Consider the following 19,735-nt stretch of genomic DNA (forward strand, 5'->3'; position numbering starts at 1 on the left):
AATCCTACTGATATTGTAGCTACTGAAAGGGAATGGAAAATTGACTTACTGTTATTGTTGGAAGTAGTTGGGTCTTCATTCTGCACTTTGACCCCACTGTTGATAACCACCATCACATGAGGATCTCCTCCCGTGACTTGGAAGCTAAGATCCAGATTGAGTTTTGTTGGGTAAACAGATTAGTATTAGCTCAAGGTTAGGCAACTCCGGCCTGTGAGGTTTCTGATCTAAATGATCAGGATCAGATAAGCTGATCATTTCAATCAGCTATGTTGGGGCTGGGGAACTTCTTAAGTCGGCAGGACAGCTGTAAGGTTTCGCTTACTTTTCAAATTGTCAGTCTGCCAAATTGCTGAATGCAATAAGATACAAAAATCAGCATCCACCGGCATTTTCATCACAACAAAAATAGAGCCTTGAGTCTCGGGCCAGTCTGAGGATTCTTATAAATATGTCTCAGCTCCATTGCATCGCGTTTGCTCGTGCGGGGTTCAATTGGGTCCCTTAATATGTGAAGAGCGAGACCTGCTCCATATGTTCAGCCTCTTGAGATGAACTCTGATGTGAATTGGGACGATATAAATAAAACTGAATTGAATCGTAAAGACTCGCTTGTGCAGTTCAGTCACCTTTTTTTATTTATTTTTTTTATTCAGGGCTCAAGCGCAGCCTAGTTGTCATGGTAACAGAATCCATACTTGTCATATTCACAACAAATTCACCTCATTTGAATGAGACAGGGCAACCCTCTCAACTGAATTCATTTAAGCAAGACAAGAAATAGGCTATGTAAATAAAAATGCCGAATGTCTCCACTGACTGCAGGTTGAAATAGAGATTTATTTAAATGTGTTCATTGATCATACAGGGTCATTTTTTTTTATTGAATGGCCTCTTTTGTAAATAAGCAAGAAAATAACTCATAGGCTTAAATTAAAGCAATGACAGTTCCAAATGTGATTGTCAAGATGTGTGTTCTCTTGTGAAATAGAACTTATTGTTGTCGCAGTCACTGTATCTCTAAATGTATGCTATTTATTAAAAGACCCCCAAAAATGATTTGAACTGGGGCTGAAAATAAAAACAACTTTGAGATATGTGATTTTTATAATCCGTCAGCAACATTATGCCTTAATATAAGCCTGAGTGAGACGTTGAGTTTGTGTTTTAAAAATGATTACCATATAAACCTCAACACTTAATAATACAATGACTCACAAAAAGTAATTTCAATTACAAATATCGTAAGAAATGTTTCATTTTTGCTTCCTATCCCGATTCTACTTTTACCACGAGGGAAAACAATCACCAAAGACTAACTCTGAACGTAGTGGCAAAGACACGTTTACAAAGTACTCTTTGACTACAAGTTGCCTTTGAATTTGGGAATGGTGTCCCATTTCATTTAGGTTTCAGGTTTTTGAAGCCTTTTCTCCCCAAAGCCACCAAACTCTCACCTCCCTCTACTAGCTCTTTACTTCCTAACTGAGGCTGAAGCGGGCACGCCCTTTGTCCAAGACCCTGCTTTAGTTCTTGTCCCGCTCTATGGGCCCTCGCCTGTTTGCCCGAGTAACAGAGCGCCCGTGTCCTCTCGTCCCTCCTGGCGGCCCGCGGCCCGCTAGGAGTGGGGAAGTGAGCGGCGTGTTGAGGATTTGAGTACGGCGAATCGGGTAAACCCGTGAGCGAGAGAGGCTGGATTACTGTGTTGGTGAGGGTGGGCGACAGCTGGTGACGTTGGGGTCGAAGGTGTTTGGGGGATGCGTGTTTGTGGTACGTGTTTTTAACACACATTTGCTTCCTCCGCTCCTTCGACTGCTCCTCCAGCTCTACACGGGGGAAACAGAATAGAAAGTCTGGGTGTCCCACAAAAAGATGTTTCATTTAACCCGGTCATCTCTTCTCTGGTACTTTGTTGACGCCAGTTGGTTGTATCGCCGTAAAGTTTACCTTCCTCACCGTAAGCGCCATCGTTGTCGTCGTCTTCCTTCTGGCTACGTCGCTGCTCCAGGGCTTGCTTGACTGAGTCTAAAAGCCCAAACATCTCACAAAGGGAATTCAAGATGATGACATCTGGAACAAAAAACAAATGCTTTGTGACTTGAATGTCTGAAGCTCGAGAGACCTTCTGCATGAAAGATTTATTTGATCAATATTCTATTCAGAGAATTTTTTTTTTCTCACCAGTCTCCTGTAGAGCAGCTTTGTCGCTGCGAATCTCCACTCCTTTCAAAGTGGCCAATAAGTGAGCCTGAAGACCGGACAGGACCTCCTCCATCAGCCCAAATTCAGCCACACCCTTCCATAAATTTAATACGCCATCTAAGCACAAACAAATTTGAGGCAGAAAAACATTTGAGTTTCATGATGTGTGGCAGTGGGATTATTTTCTTTGGTGGGGGTGTTCCCAAAATTAACAACAACAAAAAATACAAACCCAACTGGTGATCAAGATTTATTATATGCTTCTTAAGAGGGAGGGACAGGTGAAAATATGCTAAAGAATTCTCAGAAAAAAATACCCATGTTATCTGGCCTGGAAAATGGGGGGGCATTTATATTCTAGCTTGACTCAAACAAAAAAAAAAGGTGCATTTTATTTACCGGGCATGTCACTCCTCTTCCTTTTTGCATGTCCATTTGCTGTGGTGACATGTGTGGAGCTCCACTCGCCCCCAAATTTATCTTCCAAGGCTTCTGCCAAGTCAGCTGCATCATGGAGAGACTCTCCTGAAAGGAGAGGGGGGGGGGTCGACCAAAATGAGAGATACAATCTGAGACAAGTGATTAATTTATTCATAAGCATACACTTGTATAATAGTTGGCAATGTCAAAATATTATTTCATTTTTTTTATGATAGTGACACTTGGAAACTGAAATAAAATAATTCCCTTTGCTTTGAAAAAAAAAATCTTTAAAAAGGAAGCTGGATGGCAGTTGTGTCTTGGACCAGAAAATGTTGATCTAATTGCAAACTTTACAACCTCAGAAGCATTTGGTTTGAGCTTCCTTTAGAATCGTGAAAGACTGATGCGCCAATCCAATTATTTTTTTGGTAGCTTTCAAAGTATTTCATTATCTTGGTAGACAGATAAATTAAATCCTGGGGGGGGGGGGGTTGCAAACATGGAACAACAACCCGGGGGAGACATGAGCGATAGAATGCAGCAAATTGAAAGTGGCCAACTACCAGGGCAGTGTTATATATTATATATATATCATTTTATATGGTAATTTTGCACAGCCTGCTAATGAGTCATAGTGGTTGGGAATGGTGTACCTGTCAAGGGAGGCACCTGCCCTCCAAGAGATTCCAGAGCCAAAGATGAGGGGTTGGGCTGCACGGACGTCCCAAGGGGAAGTTGCGAGCTGTTGATCAGCATGTCAAATTTAGTGCTGCGGCACGTGTTGCTGCACACCGTGTCATGCTGGTAGAAGTCGATCTGGCCAGAGTCCATCATTTTCCTGCATGAAAAAGAAGCGGGTTGTACCAAATACTGTGATTGGTTTCAGCCTGATATTTGCTCAAACGTAGAGACCTCCGAAGGATAAAAGACAAAAACAACAGATATTGCCTTTGAGTCAGTGTATTAAAATAATGAGACTAAACATGAGAAAGTTGGCTTGGTGTTTAATCCTGTCCCCTTCATCATGCTGCTGAGCGACCACACGGTGAAGATTACGATCAATCAATGACAGGAATGATGCAGACAGATAAAAATCAAATGAACACTCAGGTTTACTGTCACAGATTGAGAATTGAAGCTTCACCATGCGAGTAAACAACTTCATGTCCAACTAACGTCATTCTTTCCCCTTTTAAAAATCAAATGTGCCACTTTTCTTATTATCTCTTTAAGGTTTTATCATTTCCATCAATTCGATAAGATTAATCATCAGACCACAAAACATTTCCACAGAATTTACAAGTCCTGTCCCCCCCCCCCAACACTGGCCCTCCTATTGTTCTTGCTAATAGGATAATTTTTTTCCCCCAGGGATGGCCTCCATATGTTTGCTTATGGCAACAATCTAATTCCATTCCTTTATTTTATTTTCCCAATGCAATAAAAAATTGAGATAACTGCATCCTGAGTAGAAGGCACTAAAGTCTGTTACATTACACAATCTGTCCCCACAAAGCCATGGAAAAAAAAAGCAGAGAAAGAAAAGTTTTCAAAATAAATGAATTAAGTCTACCTGAGCATAACCCCGCCTAGTCTGATGGCCCTTTTCCAGTCCTTCAGGGTGGCTTTACCCGCCAGGTGTACAAACTGCTTAGGACTGATAAGCTGGTCATTAAACTGGGAAAACAAGTCAACAGTGTGCGCTTATAAACAAACAAGCAAAGACATACACGACGTGAATTAAAAAAAAAAAAAACAATTTCGCTTACTTTGACACATCGAACATTGATTCCAGGGCACACAAACTTCTTGAAGAGTAAAACAGCTCTACTTTCTCCACAAGTGATTGGATAGCCATACTCCACACTTTCACCCTCGGATTTATTGTCATCTACAATGATAGAGTGTCAAAAAATTTATTAACAAAACCTGTTGATATTTTTCTATCTGTGCAAAAATCTGTTTAGTGTATTTTTAATAATGACGTCATATAGATGTAGGCTAAATAGTACTTACCATGTTGAGTCTCGATGGCCAAGACAGTGCTGCTTGTATCTGCAATATCATAATTTCCCCTGCAGAGGGCAACAAAATATGACGTGAAAAAAAGAATCCATACGCAATTACAGTTGGTTAGGCTCGTTGACCTTCAACAAATAGCAATTTTGCCTCACAAGCCAGAGATTCCCGGTTTGAATCTCAGTCCCGGGTCTCCTATTTATGTGGAGTTCTCATTCCATGCGAATAAAAATTCAGAATTTTCCATCTACATTCCAAAAAGCAGCCTTTCTCAAAATCTTTCTTAAAATAGCCTGGACAAAAATAAGGTAGCTTTAACAGTTTTTTTGTTGCACACCATTTGGAGGCAATCACTAGTCATATGAAAACTTTCAAGGAGATTTCTGCACCTATCAGCAATTTTTTTTTGCAGAGCAAACTGCTGCAGTTTCCTCATGTTTGAAGGGTGCTTTCTCCAGAGAGTAAGTTTCAGCTCCTTCCATAAATGTTCAATTGGATATTAAATATTCACATCAGGGCTCATGGAAAGTCACTTCGGAAAACTCTGATGTGTTATTAGCCAGTCTTGAATGTTTTTTAACTGTGTGTTTTGGGTCATTACACTGTTGCAAGATCCATGACCTGCGTCTAAAAAGCAAGCTTTGCAACACTGGACAGGACATTTTTCTCAAGTACACCTTGATAGTTTTGAGATTTCATTGTACCTAGTACAGATTTAAGACATCCTGTGCCAGAGGTAGCAAAGCAGCCTCAGAACAGAACAGAACTTCTCCATCTTTCACAAAGCGTTATTATCCTTGCATCCTTTATTTTTGTGTCTGTGAACTAAGAGCCGATGTGCTTTGCCAAAATGTTCCTGTTTTTGTTTCAAATTCCAGTCTACTATGAGACTCAATTCTTGAGTGGTCACCGATACCAAGTACCGATACCACTCATATGTTTGATAGACAAACTTTCCTCCAAAAAACATTCAAGGATTATTATTTTAAACAAAGACCTATAAATCCCAATATAGAAATTTCCTTAAATTTACATGAAATTAATGGCAATTTTCTACTCTCCTAATTTCTAGTTCCTGTTCATAAAATGGCCACAAGTACTGATACCTTGAAATAGAGCTTGTATCGGCACTGATACCCATTCTCCTTTTTTAAAATAATTCTTCTGAACCACAATTCAAAGCCAGTGTCTGATTTTCATAGTTTTTTTATATATATTTTCGATATTCAATATTAAATTCTATATCTTATTTTCAAGTAATAACTGATTCAAGTTATTTCTGTGCGAGTTTTTCTTTCATGAACACAAGAGTAGCAACAATTTAGTCCACGTGTACAGTAGAGTCAGGTTTATACTGCTACCATTGTGACTTATGATGTAACATTTATCAGACTGGTGAATCTAGTTAAATGGATGTCAAGTGTGTGTTGTCATAAGTGGTATCTATGGCAACGTCCATAGTATTTACCCATGCAAGACAGGCTGCAGGTGCAGGATGACTTGAGCCTTATGGTTGTTGCCACTGGACCCCCCTTCCTCTTCCTTCTCCATCATGAGATCCCCTGCAGACACAATGACCTCAACACCCCTCCTCACAGAGCTGCACGCACAGAGAGCCAGCCACGCATGTTAACAACAGTATCTCGACCAAATAAACGCACACACGCACAGACGCTATCTTCACGCACGCACACACAAACACACATGAAAGCCTCTACCCCAAGCCGTGACATCTGACATGCAAGCACCATAAAAAAAAAAAATGAACGCATGACAATGGGCTTAAAAAGGAATAATCCACACATAAAATGGTCACAGTCCAAAACAAGCCTATACATTAAGGTAATGCACGCATGAGGGGATGAATAATCTGTCTTTTCAACAATGGAACAACAACATGCAATCAACAGGTGAAGGCAACGTGTCATATATATATATAACCATATTGGTCCCTATTAAAATTGTTCAAATTGAATGCCACTCTCCTCACAATTAGGCAGTGTGATGTGAAAATATAATGACAATGGTGAGTGATAATTACATCATAATGACAGTTATCAAATATCGATTAAACCTTTAATAAGTGGGAGGAGTCATAATGTATTGCACTTTGTTGGGTTAAACGGGATCAACCACCACAACAATAGATTTTCATAATGGCAATCAAGGTACTCTGTCATATTTTATAAGGTCAAATGTGTTTAGCATTCATCATGCATCAGCTTTATCTACTTGAGATCTAGGAATATACAAATGAGGCAAATAATGATATACAAATATACCAATCATTAAAAAGTAGTTATTTGTAGTTATGTCTCCAGATCAGGGATTTGACTCGAGTAGGTATGGATGGATGTTATACAGGAGCAAGGAAATGCAAAATATATTATTGTAATTGTATTATAATTTGAATCAAGTAAGTTAAGCACCGAAATACTCATCTAAGTTGAAAGTTTGGGGGGGATCCTTTTGTTCAGTATGATCAAAAAATTATTGTGTTAAGAAAAATGCTCTCATTTTTAAGACAACTGACAGCGTTCATTTTGTTATCATTTGCACAACACACTATGTCAGTCGTGCACAAAGAGAAAACCGCTCAAATATGAATGTACAAAGAGGTCATTACTAACCGTCTATTCAAAAATATTTCTTGCCAAATGCAAGAGCTCCAACATAGCAACACTAGCAAGTAGCAAAAGAGCTTGAGCCGCGTTGCGTGCTTCCCTCACACTCCTTCACCCACTCAAACTGACGTCTGCGAGCGCGGAGTCACGCACAGCCCGGCACGCACGTTCTCCAACAAACGCACAAACCCACTTGATCTACACACAAGCGCGCATACGCATTCGAACCAAAGAAAAAAAAACACAAACCCCTAAACCAGCACCTGCTACTTTGAGTCAACATTATCATAGTTTGACTTACCGTTGTTGAGTAGGGCACGGATCTCCTCATCCTCCGCCGGCCAGAGGGGTAGGAGAGCATGCGCCGTGACGCGTCCACGCTCCCCGCACTGAAGGCAGCCTTTGCCTGAGAAGCATCTGTCCCGCTGTCACGACAAGCGGCGCGTTCGCACGCGATGCTGTGTAAATCGGTCAAATTACTCTTATGTGCGAGGGCGCTGCTTGATTGGCACGCCTCTCAGCCCATTGCCGGACTACGCGTCTAATGACACGCAACGTACAACACGCACACATCTACTCTAAAAAGCAAACATTAGAAATGTTCAAATGTCATTCGTGCAGAATTCTCCTCCTTTGTTTTGCAACGTACCTCAAGAGGAGACGTGCTTTTGTCAAAGGGTGACGGGGGGCGTATACGTGGAAGTGTTCTAACATGTCAACGGTTTTAATTAATCATGAAGAAAAAAAAGTGTAGTAGATCCGAGTTCAGCGTTACCTTCCCTGTAAACAAAGGTAAATCGTTAACAACAGCGCGTAAACCGACTTCAGATCAGTAGAGCCTAGAGCCCGCCTCTTGGAATGGAATGCGGGCGGTAGAATGATTGACAGCACAAACGGACCAATCGTATGTCAAGGTAGGCGCCTCGTGGCCAATAGTAAACACCCAGTACTTTCTACTACAACTTTTCCTCAGTTGGGGAGAGCAGAACACATTGAAGAGCCTTCAGGGGGCTCGCACTTTATTTGTCTGTGGAAATCATGAGAAGAAAATGGGAAAACATCGGAGATGCGCTGAAATCATTTTTAGTTGGATACTGCCTTGCATTTTGCGCTTTTTCCAAGCGCGTCCACGGCCAAGAGGGTAAGTTAGGAATATTAGTTAATTACTGGTCTCGGGGCTTTTATTCTATACGTTTTGCAAATTGCATAACATGTTAAAACATATCGGCAATGTGAATAAGATAATAATAATTGTTTCTGCTCAAACTCACAGCCAGGCTGTAAAACTATTTTTATACACACTCCATTTAGTCTTATCTTCTGTTCTCCAATCTCATCCCACTGTCACGTCAAAGATGGCTTTTTATCAGTCGGGTAGGTTGAGTATATATTATTCGTGATTTATTACACTTTTACATGCTGTTCTCAGATTTTTTTTGTGGGGTTGATCACGTGTAACACATTCTTTACATACTCTTCCCTTCATGTTTACCTGCAGCTATGAGTTTACCTTTCCCACAGGTTCTCCCAACCGTCGCGACTCAAGAGTGCAATCAATTTGTTATTTTTTTGTCTGTCTCCTTGTGGCTGGTGATTAACTACATAGTCACTTTATAATTATTGGGGAACATACAGAGAGCATTGGGGTAGAAAATAATATTTCCACTCTAGTGACTGTGACTATTTACACAAGTTCATTGATTTATGACCGAGATTGAATGTGTACGTAAATCAGATGACACTGCAGTCTATGACAGCCGTCTGAAAAGTCATTGTCACACATCACATGATCTGACTGCGGGATGATATATTGCAGTCTGAAAACACACACGGGTGGCCTCTCCTGTGTCTGTGTGAAATTTAATGGTGTTGGGTTCATATTTGCAGTATCTCTGTGTAAAAAAAAAAAAAGGCTTTTTTTTAATGCCAATGAAAGTTGGCATTTTTCTTCCACTATTGTACAATGACACATCATGTATCGTTCAGTATTCCGCAATGCAGGGATTTTTGAGGGATAAAACAAAGATGACTAAAACACTACACAGTGCACAAGTTCTACAGGTGAGCATCACGTCTACTTGTGTAGACCTGCCAGCAAAGTACTCAAATATCCCCAAATCAATCTATTTCTCTGCAACCATTCTTAACAATTTCCCAAAATGGTCAAATCGGGATAAAATGAGCTTATTTTTTTGTTTTTATAGTGGCAAGGAGGTAAGTTATTTAACCAAAGCAGTGCTTACTAAAGTATAAAACCCTTCCACCGGAAAGTGACAAATCCATGTTTGGTTGCCCATGGTTACTGTATGTCGCTGCGGCATTTCCAGGAAATCCTTAGGGGGGCTTGAAGAGCCGCAAAAACAGAAAAACAGAGGAAGAGCTGTGTCAAAGTTGGGGGCTGGTGTGGTGCGCACACAAGGTTATCCTGCAGTTTGGATTCAACAAATCTTAAACTCCCTTATAAGGAAGACCACGACCAAGCAAGAAGCTCAGACGGTGACCGGTTCATTTTTAATCTTTTGATCATTCCTGGACCACTTGACTACTTAGCTTATTACGGGCGCCCCCACAAAACCCACCTCTTTGTGTTCACTACGGGAAATTGCTCACTTGTTTACTGTGGCCCACTGATGGGTTAGATTATCTAAATATTAGTGTTACAGTACGGTTCATGTCGCAGAAGCAGATGTTGGAAATTATGAATCAGCATGGAGGAAATGGAACTAATTAAAGTCGTTTTAAAAAAGGGGGCTGAATTATTTTATTTTTTAAACTAAAATAATTTGTATATTCTTTTTTTCTCGGTATTAAGATTGCGATTTGATATGTGATTATTTTTTCAAGGTCCTATTTTTAATGAGCAAATTAATTCAAATTAATCTGTATTACACTCAATATGTAATGTCTTTGGCCTAAAATGAAGGCTTCCTGACCGACCCAAAAAAAAGTTGAAAATATTATCCTGCTCTATCCTCTGCTCTCTTCATAAATCAACCACAGAATCAAGATTTGACCACTAAAACTACTTTGAATGTTCAAAATACAAGTAAACAACTCAAACAATACAATGGGTATAAAAAGTCAAATTGCTGGTGATTACGTGAAATACAAATTATAGCAAGATAAACGTCAAAAATACCCATAAAAGTAAAATTAGGTCATAGCTCATCTTAATTGTGGAAAAAAATTATAAAACTGTCATTTTGAAGAGGGATGTGTGACTTTGTATAAAGTCTGTATGACACATGGACAGTTAAAAACACGCTGTGGTTTCCTGTGTGTGTTCCAAGAAGGCTTTTATTAGTCTTCATGCCAGACGGGAAGTGCTAGCAATGCAGAAGTGTGAAAATCTGTTGCTTCTCACAGCTGCTATAGAATATCCACACTTACGAATGCACTTATTGAAACAGTAGACTATTTCTTTTCTGTTTTTGACTCATTCAAAAGATCTTTATTTGTATTGCTTCAGGTGATGGCTGCGGACATACACTCCTGGGCACAGAATCTGGCACGTTGGCCTCACAGAACTACCCGGGTACATATCCCAGTCACACCTGGTGCAAGTGGAAGCTTCGTGTCCCGGAAGGGCGCACGCTGAGACTTCTTTTTGGGGATTTTGACATCGAAAGTAGTCCCAATTGCAGTAATGGCTCTCTTGTCATCACAGATAAAAACGGGCATCCAAGCCTGGGTAAGAGATTTCACTGGCCGCGTCATTTGATATTTTCATCCTATATTTCTCTTATACTGATGATTTTCAATTGTAGACATTCTCCGTGCCAATACACCCAAGGGCATGTCAATTCAGTGACACATTGATTTAACACGCTAACTCAGCGAACACATAGTTATGCCTTGAAGGTATAGAAATTTGGCTCTGGACCAAAAGGACGATTGAGAAATTGATGATAGGATTGCATTCCCTATTGTGTTTGTTACTGGATACCGGAGTACCTGAGTCATGACTGTAATGTTCTTTTCTCTCGGCTAGGTTACTGTTCCTACAAGCAGTGACAGCTCTACAACTCTTTAATATTAATCTTACAAATGTTGTGCAACGAGTGAATTCGCTGACGCCTCATTGAGTTCTGTACTCGCACAAAAGGACTAGTGTAAAAAAAAAAAGCGATGATGCATTATTGTTATTGAAAAAAGCAATAGTAGTGTGGCTTTTGACTATTAATACCCCAAATTACCCCAAACGTTGTGGAAATCAAGCAAAAAGTCGAAATTAGAACATCAAGCAATAATCTTGACAGAATGGCTCGGTTTGATTGTATTTTATTGTTTCTTTGCCTTTGTTCGATTTTTACGATGACAACAATACAGAATGAGCCACCAATGGCAATGAGGTTCAATGGTAACCATGCAATTGGAAATTAAATTTAAAATATAAATAAATAAATAAATAAAAATATGCTTGTCACACATGAGCGATACAATCAAGTTCATATTAATTACAAACGGTACAAGCATATGCTAACAACAACAGCATGCTTCGGGATACACTTTGGCTTATGACTAGCATGAATTTTGACATTTTCCAACATTTTGATCTTTACCGTTCCCTCTCTGCATGTTCTCAGGCCCTGTGTGTGGTAGACTTAACGCATCCCAGAAGAATATAACACTTACAAGCAATGAAGTAACGATAACCTTCAAGTCCAAGTCACATCTGTCTGGACGGGGCTTTTTGCTGTCCTACGCCACGGACCTTTACCCAGGTATATCCCGATTTCCCGTCGCCCGCCCACTAAGATACTTCTTCTGCGATATGTGTGCAAAACCTTGGCTGGTATATTGTGTCCCAAAAATCCTTTTGTGTGTATGTGTGCAGTTTTATGTGTGTACATGTGTGTTTGTCTCAACTGATTGGCATTCAGCCTCAGTCGCCATCAGTGCTCGATGTGTTTGCTGGGAAAACTTCTCAGGATGAATACCAGGAGGCCACTGGTGTTGTTCAATGAGCTTTGATTCTTCTCCTCTTACAACACCAGGACCATCAACGGTCACGTGACATCATCTACATGACGTATAGTTTATAAGGGGACATCTCGTGATGTTAGAAGAAAGAAAAAAAAAAGACTTTGTTTTGTTTTTCCCGCATCATGTGACCGGTCTGAACAGGAGTCTATACTTAGTCTCCCCGGATGAGGTCATCGGGACCGCGCTGCGTGTATCGCAGTTTCCTGTCTTCCCGTAGCTTGTTTGTGAAATCTCGCCATGTCTGGACACACAAACCGCCCGTCTGTTAGCTGAGATCACACGAGAGCCAGTCGCCGAGCTCGTCAGTCAGCGTAACAAAGGCTTTGCTCATCTCGGCACTGATGGCCGCTCATCCCCTAATATAGCAACACTTGCAATACACTGGGCTATCTCATGTTGTAAAGGGGCGGGGGGGGGGGGGGGGGGGGTCACTTATATAAGCATTTTAATACATGGTCACGTCTTCCTCTAAATCCCACTATGCATTATTTTGTCTCCCATGTTGCAGATATCATCTCTTGTTTACAACGGGGGTCTCATTTTAGCACGCCACATGTGAGGTTGGTGAATCATGCAAGCGTCTCTTTTTCTTAAAAGAGTTCCAAGAGTTTAAATTTCTTATGTTTTTCAGAGTTTACTGTCCTGCTGGGTGTAAAAATGTGACAGGAGACATTTGGGGAGGTCCCGAACAAGGCTACCGAGATGTAAGTAAATAGCATTTACAAGTCAAGTGATAGAATTGGTTAGCCGTATTCGATACTACTTTTTTTTTTCCCCTTGACCGATACGAATACGACTGATACCGATACCAAGCACTGATACTACTATAACTTGAAAAAAAACGAGAAACATCAGAGAAAATGAAAGATCGTTATTCTCTTCTGCCACAGACGTCGGTGCTGTGTAAGTCTGCCGTGCACGCCGGAGCAACGTCCGACAGTCTCGGAGGTCGCGTGAGCGTTAGCCGTGGGAAGAGCCTCACGCGCTACGAGTCTACCTTTTCCAATGGGATCTTTTCTAAAACGTCCGTGACACTGTTCATCATTGCCTACGTCAAATTTCTTATTTTTTGAATGTCGACTTTTATCTTTGGATAGGGGGTCGTTATCGGAAAAGAAGCTGGTGTTCGCTCAAGGTATAACCGGATGCCCCCCGAGTCACATCTTTTCATTCTGAAGTGTGCTACAGATTATAAATAGGATTTCCTGGCTGTTTACAAAACATTTCAGCGCATGGTAATGAATGACTTCCATCCTTTCTTCTGATTGCTCAACAGAATGCAACAAGATCCTGGCGGTATACGGTTCAAACGCCTCATCTTTTGCCGACAAACTGTCCTGGTCTAGCAGAAAGGTGCATTCTGGACACGAGGGGCTCGTCTGGACCGCAGATTGGAACGATCCGTCGCCCTGGGTGGAGCTTGGACTCACTGATAAAAGCTCTATCACAGGTAGGGTTGAGTCAAATAAGCCCTCTGGAAAACCTTTAGTTACTTAGTTCATATGAAAGCTAATAACCTTATATAGCTAGATCTGTATATTTGGAACAATTCCACTACAGTACATTAGTGCAAAGTTATTCCAATAAATGAATAATAAAAATGGCCAAATTATGTATTCATACGCAAAGAAGAAATAAGGATTAGCATGGTAATCAATTATTGTTTTTGTTTGGGTTTGAAATCAAAATGATCACTTAGTAAACACAGAACATTAATTTATCTGAGTAGTATTTCCAACTTCTCAGTAATCTTGAACACAGAATTAGTTAGTCAGTCAGTCAGTCAGTCAGTCAGTCAGTCAGTCAGTCAGTTAGTTAGTTAGTTAGTTAATTAGTTAGTTAGTAGCTGACAGACTCCTTAGTTAGTTCTACTTAGTTGGTTATTTAGTTCTACTTAGTTAGTTAGTTAGTTAGTTAGTTAGTTAGTTAGTTAGTTAGTTAGTTAGTTAGTTAGTTAGTTAGTTAGTTAGTTAGTAGCTGACAGACTAGTTAGTCGGTGACAATGCAAAGTGAAACAACGTTGTTCCATTTCTCTTTTTTTCAGGGGTGATCACAACGGCATCGGGCGAGAACCACATCAATGCTTACACGCTTCTTTTTAGCAGAGACAGAATGAACTGGAAGGTTTACAAAGACGCTGTCAGCAATGAAGAGAAGGTCGGTTGGATTTGAGACAACATTTGATGATGCGGTGGTCGAGAAACTACCAGTTGTGGCATCTCTCCCTATCTGTGACAAGGTGTTTGAGGCTTTTGCCGACGGTCAAGCCAGAGTGCTCAACAGCCTGTATCCTCCCGCCGTGGCTCGCTTTATCCGTGTGCGACCTCAGCGCCACCATGGTCGACCTTCAGCTCGAGTCCAAATCCTGGGCTGCCCCGTCAAAGTCACGCCAAGGTCTCGCTCACCCAACGGTACGTAAAGTCTTTTTTTTAGCTCCCCTAGTTATTCATCGAGTGACTTTTTTTTTTTTTGTCTAACAGAATCAACTTTCAGCAAAGCTAACGAAACAACTCCAAACACATCTCCCACACCCACAGAAGGTCCCGTTTTAGTGGCGTCCAAGCAGAGTGAGTGCACATATAGTATTTGGAATCTTTGTTACGTGCTTTATAGCATGAATTCAAATGACTCACGACTGGCTGTGCAGGGTCCGGTCAACCAGTCATCATCGCAGTGGGAGTGGTCTTGGGACTAATCACGTGCTTTGGGTGTTTGTTGGCTGGAGTCTGGTGGAAGAAAAGGTTTGTTAAATTACATTTTCTTAGGTGATCAGAAAGAAGTTTTTTTTTATCACTAAATGATACCAAATAAACAAAAACAATTGGTTCATAAACAGCAAACGTGGAAAAAAAAATCTAATTGACTAAGGCAAAAAAAATGTGTATGAGATGATTCGATTAATCGATAGAATAATCAATTCTAAAAATATTCGATAGTGACAGTCCTACGTTTGTGCTGTTCCCTGCAGAAAAAAGGCTTCCCAAATCAAATACTCCGTGCCAACAAGTAAGTCTGCTTCTTCCCTCAACTTGATGCCAGTGTTGTTTATTGTGCTAAAGGCTAACCGTGTGTTCAGCAGGTTGCCAGAGTTTCCAAATCAAGACTCTCCCGTGCCCACCATCAGAGCTCATCTCATACCCTCTGGAGCGAAATATCCACGACGACCTACCGAGCCCCCCGCTCAATGGTCAGAATGATATCAGCTCATGTCCTTTTCGGTTGTTCGTCTTTCTAATGTTCATTCTCATTCATTTTTCCTGTCACGGGGGGGCGGGGGGGGGCTTCTCAGCTTTCTCCATGGGTTGTCCATTCTTTGGCCCATCACCCAGTCTCTGTGTAAACATTCCGTTCTTTGGCCCGTGAAGCCTCTCTGAAAAGGGACCCTTTAATTGGCGCTCGATAAAGGCCGCTTAGCCCAAGCTTTCCTGCCTCCCACCAGCCCCCCCGCCCCCTTAGAGGGGCCCCTTCTTTTGAGACTGATAAACAGGACGGAGGGGCGACACTAAGACAAAGCGGCGTCCGGCACAGCCTGTCTAATTAAATCTGTGCGTTGGAGGAGACAGAAGACCAGGCTAAAACTGTATTTTCACTAATTGTGGCTGTTTTGACTATGTTAAATAACGTTTTTTTTATTTCTTAGAATATGCACAGCCTGGTACTGGACAGAAGGTGGGCTCTACATTCCGGCCCTCCTCAGACGAGGGCTACACCATCCCATTCACGTTCAGCCACTACAACCCATCTGGCAACATGCCGGAGTATGCGGAGCCGCTTCCACCGGAACCCGAATACGCCACACCTTTCGGCGAGCAAGAGTGCCCACCCTCTGCAGGGGGCACTCACGGCAACGCAGGCGGGCAACAGACGTCAAGTACCGGACCCCCGGGGAACTACGACTGCCCCTCACACAGGATGCTCGACAACGGCTACTGCACTCCCGCCCTCCACGCCAATACACAACGACCTTACAGCGTCGTCTACGCTGAACCGAAATCATGTTACTCTTTATTGCAGCGGTACGAGGAACCTTTGTGAGGCTGACTCGCAAGAAGTGGGGATGGACTGTATTGCCTGAAGTGAAATAAAGCTGACACAGCAGAATCTCCAATGACACAAGAACTTGAAGTTTGATCACAGTGATGCGGGAGCCATTGCACACTACCGTGTGCCGGAAAAAAAAAAAGAACAAAGTGTAAATACACAATGTCGCACAAAGAGAATATGACTCCTTCATTATCACGTTTTTTTATTAATGATAAAAAATTGGATGATCAATGGATGTTTTTTTTTCACAAGCTGCACTTTGAGAAATTACATGAGAATAGTTATGTATTTACAGTCAACTTTTTTTCCCAACTGAGATGCACTGGGAATGGCGTGGTGGTAATTTACTGTAGGACACCACTAGGTGGCTCTAGTGAGCTATAAACATTGAAGAGATGTACTGGACGGTTGCCTAATAAATTGTGCTAAGTGCAACATGCTTATAATAAAAGATTTTATGACGCAGACGCACAATGGACACGTTCAAATTCTACGTTGAAACTGCTGATGGAAAACAACAAATTGTGATTCAACTTTTTTTCAACGTTTTTAACAAGTGCACAAAATTCTCCCACCCAGGAACACTGGAATTTTTTTTATACAGAGTATTCAATCACTTTTTGGGTGTGACAGTGGTATAAAGAGATTTATACTAACATTAAATTAGTAATAAATTGTGCTTTTTTTTTTTTATTACAGCCTGTTTTCCCCATTTTGTACTATTATGTAAGGGTTGCACAGAAAGTGCCATTACTGAAGGTCATTGTAGTGTCGTTTGCAAATTAACATTTTATTTGTAAGGCACAATACTAAACAAATGAATTAATTAAAAAGCACTTTAGGGTAAATTGATGTAAAAATATTCCACATAAAATAAAAACGATTTGACCAATATACGCCAATAAAGACAAACATTTAAAAATGAATAAATGCAAATCATTATATTGAAAGGTTGTATACGATTTCAAAAGCATTTAGTAAATTCACTAAACTGGATTTTGCAGCGTTTAAGCCAACGAACATTATGCAGTTTGAAAAATTAATTCTGTGACTTTCGAGTACCACTAGAGGGAGCCCAAGTACCACTACCACACTTTAGAGTAGAATTTCCTTTCCGTTCATTTCACTGGCATTTGAGTTCAAATTTTAATTGTTGTTGCAATACATAATTCTGTATTTTACTGTGGAAGGTCGAGCAATAATACTGTAATTTGTGTTTTGTAACAAATATCTTTTGGCAACCATTTAGTGTCACACCTCAAAAGCAAAACCTATTCCCCACTGTCATGGGTGACACCTTCATTTGTGCTTCCATCTATGAGAGCCTCCTCCTCCACAGAGTAGTGCGCCAGAGTTTGGTGTGTATTCCGTGAAGGCGCATCTTTGAAACGCAGGCCGCAGTCTTCACACTGGTAACTGAGCCGTGCGCTCTCTCCCTCTGTCGGAGGACACTTGTTCCCACCGGGCACTGTCAATCCAGGCTGACTCGCGGTCTGCGATGAAGTGTTGCCGTCAGGGCTTTGAGGCGTGTTCAGATTAGCGGGCGGATAAGCGCGAGGACGCCCGAGCGCCACCCTGGTGGGCCCCGCCAGTTCCGGATCCAGACCGTGGACCGTTTGATTGTGGAAGCGGATGCCGGAGCGGTTGGAGAAGGCCTTTCCGCAGATGTTACAGACGAACGGCCGCTCGCCGGTGTGAATACGGATGTGAATCTTGAGGGCTCCGGATTGGGTGAAACACTTTCCGCACTGGCTGCAGCGGTAAGGCTTTTCCCCCGTGTGGATCCTCTGGTGGGCTCGGACCCCCGCCAGGTGGGGGAAGCCCCTCCCGCAGAAGTCGCAAGAGTACGGCCTTTCGCCTGTGTGGATCCGCCTGTGGATCTTGAGAGCGCCCGACTGACTGAATGCCTTGCCGCATTCAGAGCAGGCGTACGGCCGGGCGCCGGTATGCACGTGGAGGTGTATGCGCAGGTTGCTGTGCGAGTTGAAGGTCCGACCGCACTCTGTGCACAGGAAGCCGGAGGCCTTTTGAGCGTGCTCGGCCCGCTGATGCTGCAGCAGCTGCGAGGGTCTGGAGAAGGATGCCGAGCAATGCATGCAGGGGTGCGACAATGGAGCCGTCGACGGGCCGCCCCGTTCCTCGGGCCTGCGTTGATGCAGGCAGGACTGCAAAGACGCCAGGCAGGAAAGTGAAGGTTGCGAGTACGGTAGGCACGTGCTGATAGGGCAGTGGTGGTGGTGGAAGTGGTGGTGCGTGTGACAGAAGGCAGAGCAAGGGAACATGGACGAGAAATGGTTCAAAGAAGACTGTCCGGAGGGAAGAGTTTCAGGGTTGGGGCTGCTCTCAGGAGATGAGCCCCCAGGTCCAGGGCAGCTGTCAGGTGGGAGAGGATCACAGGTGCTAGTGGAGGATGCATTTGGCTCTTTTGGAGCCTCCAAAGAATGTGGAAGCGAGGACGAGGCTTGTCTGGGAGAGGAGTACGGGCAGCCGGGGCAGGTGCAGACATGGCGTATGTCTAGCACACATGACAGGGAAAGGGTTATATTTGTTATTCTTTTTATTATTATTATTATATGTGATAGATGATGATGATAGGGTGGGTCAGTACATGACCCATTGAGTACCAGGACAGGAGCATCTGCTCCCATGTTCTGTCTCTCGTAATTAGTCTTTATTCATCGGTTTCAAGATATGGACAAAATAAATAAGTTTAAGAAATGTATAATTTCAGTCGATTTTCTTTACGTCTTAAGTCCATCTGCATCTTCGTGACGCAATTATTCATTTGTAGTCTTCAGTCAACTCGCTTCCTGATTGGCTACGAGTGCCACGTGACAACGGCGGAGCCCGTAGTTCAGACGTTCGTTTGTTTACGCCTTACAATATTACATCTTGATTATTAAATCAATTCGGAGCTTATCAATGCGTGCAAATCACTCTTATGATTGCATTAAAAACACTTACGGTCTCTTGTTGCGCTTTTCCTCAGCGCCGCCTCGGTCTTGTCGTGCATCGATCGAGCTTGTTTGAGCGTGTCCCCCCCTAACATGCTCCACACGTTCATGATGTCGGGCTGCTCCTTCGCGGAGCTCCCAGATGACATCAGGAGGTCCCCAATGAACTGGTGCATCTCCATCCAATTGCTATGGTCAAGCTGGATGGTGCAGCACGGAATAAAATGAGTGACACTAACTAGCATGGCTTCTTGCTATGGTGAGGAGAAAAGTACTTACATTGTCGCCACGCTTGTCTTTGTCCATCATTTCACACAAACACGACTGAATTCAAATCGTCTGCTTCAAGATGTACAAGAAATGCAATGAATGAATAACATCGAATATCATTTTATGGTATATTTGTATTTGATCAATAATGGCTGGTTCGGACGTCACGTTTCAGGCGTTTCGGACATGTGACCGGAAGTTAAATACAATCTG

General features: G+C 42.2%; 3 protein-coding genes across 11 annotated transcripts; 1 reads left to right on the forward strand and 2 right to left on the reverse strand.

The window, feature by feature from the left end:
• Positions 1 to 625: 625 nt before the first annotated feature.
• LOC147052039 (glucocorticoid modulatory element-binding protein 1-like) lies at positions 626 to 14,903 on the reverse strand. 7 transcript variants are annotated; one of them, XM_085918616.1, is made up of 10 exons: positions 14,888 to 14,903; positions 6,113 to 6,206; positions 4,642 to 4,700; positions 4,395 to 4,516; positions 4,199 to 4,302; positions 3,279 to 3,463; positions 2,602 to 2,727; positions 2,182 to 2,319; positions 1,948 to 2,070; positions 626 to 1,826 (listed from the first exon to the last, which is right to left on the reverse strand). In XM_085918616.1, the coding sequence occupies exons 2-10, from the start codon at positions 6,196 to 6,198 to the stop codon at positions 1,402 to 1,404; spliced, it is 1,368 nt and encodes a 455-aa protein (XP_085774742.1). In that variant the 5' UTR covers positions 6,199 to 6,206; positions 14,888 to 14,903; the 3' UTR covers positions 626 to 1,401. The 7 variants fall into 7 exon arrangements, with proteins under 7 accessions (XP_085774742.1, XP_085774745.1, XP_085774744.1 ...); XM_085918619.1 differs by lacking the exon at positions 14,888 to 14,903 and adding an exon at positions 7,570 to 7,908 and having other exon boundaries at positions 2,602 to 2,706; positions 6,113 to 6,244; XM_085918618.1 differs by lacking the exon at positions 14,888 to 14,903 and adding an exon at positions 7,570 to 7,908 and having other exon boundaries at positions 1,957 to 2,070; positions 6,113 to 6,244.
• Positions 8,031 to 16,772, forward strand: LOC147052040 (discoidin, CUB and LCCL domain-containing protein 1). Of its 3 annotated transcripts, none has more exons than XM_085918612.1 (15): positions 8,031 to 8,182; positions 10,738 to 10,959; positions 11,855 to 11,992; positions 12,763 to 12,814; positions 12,886 to 12,958; positions 13,145 to 13,278; positions 13,352 to 13,389; positions 13,531 to 13,704; positions 14,299 to 14,411; positions 14,494 to 14,665; positions 14,735 to 14,821; positions 14,902 to 14,995; positions 15,223 to 15,260; positions 15,331 to 15,441; positions 15,895 to 16,772. In XM_085918612.1, exons 1-15 carry the CDS (start codon positions 8,146 to 8,148, stop codon positions 16,287 to 16,289), a joined length of 1,878 nt encoding a protein of 625 aa, XP_085774738.1. In that variant the 5' UTR covers positions 8,031 to 8,145; the 3' UTR covers positions 16,290 to 16,772. The 3 variants fall into 3 exon arrangements, with proteins under 3 accessions (XP_085774738.1, XP_085774735.1, XP_085774736.1); XM_085918609.1 differs by lacking the exon at positions 8,031 to 8,182 and adding an exon at positions 8,255 to 8,409; XM_085918610.1 differs by lacking the exon at positions 8,031 to 8,182 and adding an exon at positions 8,255 to 8,409 and having other exon boundaries at positions 15,334 to 15,441.
• Positions 16,486 to 19,721, reverse strand: LOC147052041 (uncharacterized). The gene is made up of 3 exons (XM_085918613.1): positions 19,532 to 19,721; positions 19,263 to 19,452; positions 16,486 to 18,813 (listed from the first exon to the last, which is right to left on the reverse strand). Exons 1-3 carry the CDS (start codon positions 19,559 to 19,561, stop codon positions 17,570 to 17,572), a joined length of 1,464 nt encoding a protein of 487 aa, XP_085774739.1. The 5' UTR covers positions 19,562 to 19,721; the 3' UTR covers positions 16,486 to 17,569.
• Positions 19,722 to 19,735: the final 14 nt, after the last annotated feature.

The sequence above is a fragment of the Syngnathus leptorhynchus genome, chromosome 8 (genome assembly GCF_054491065.1).
Source record: "Syngnathus leptorhynchus isolate UIUO chromosome 8, UIUO_Slep, whole genome shotgun sequence".
In the NCBI taxonomy this organism is placed as follows: domain Eukaryota; kingdom Metazoa; phylum Chordata; class Actinopteri; order Syngnathiformes; family Syngnathidae; genus Syngnathus; species Syngnathus leptorhynchus.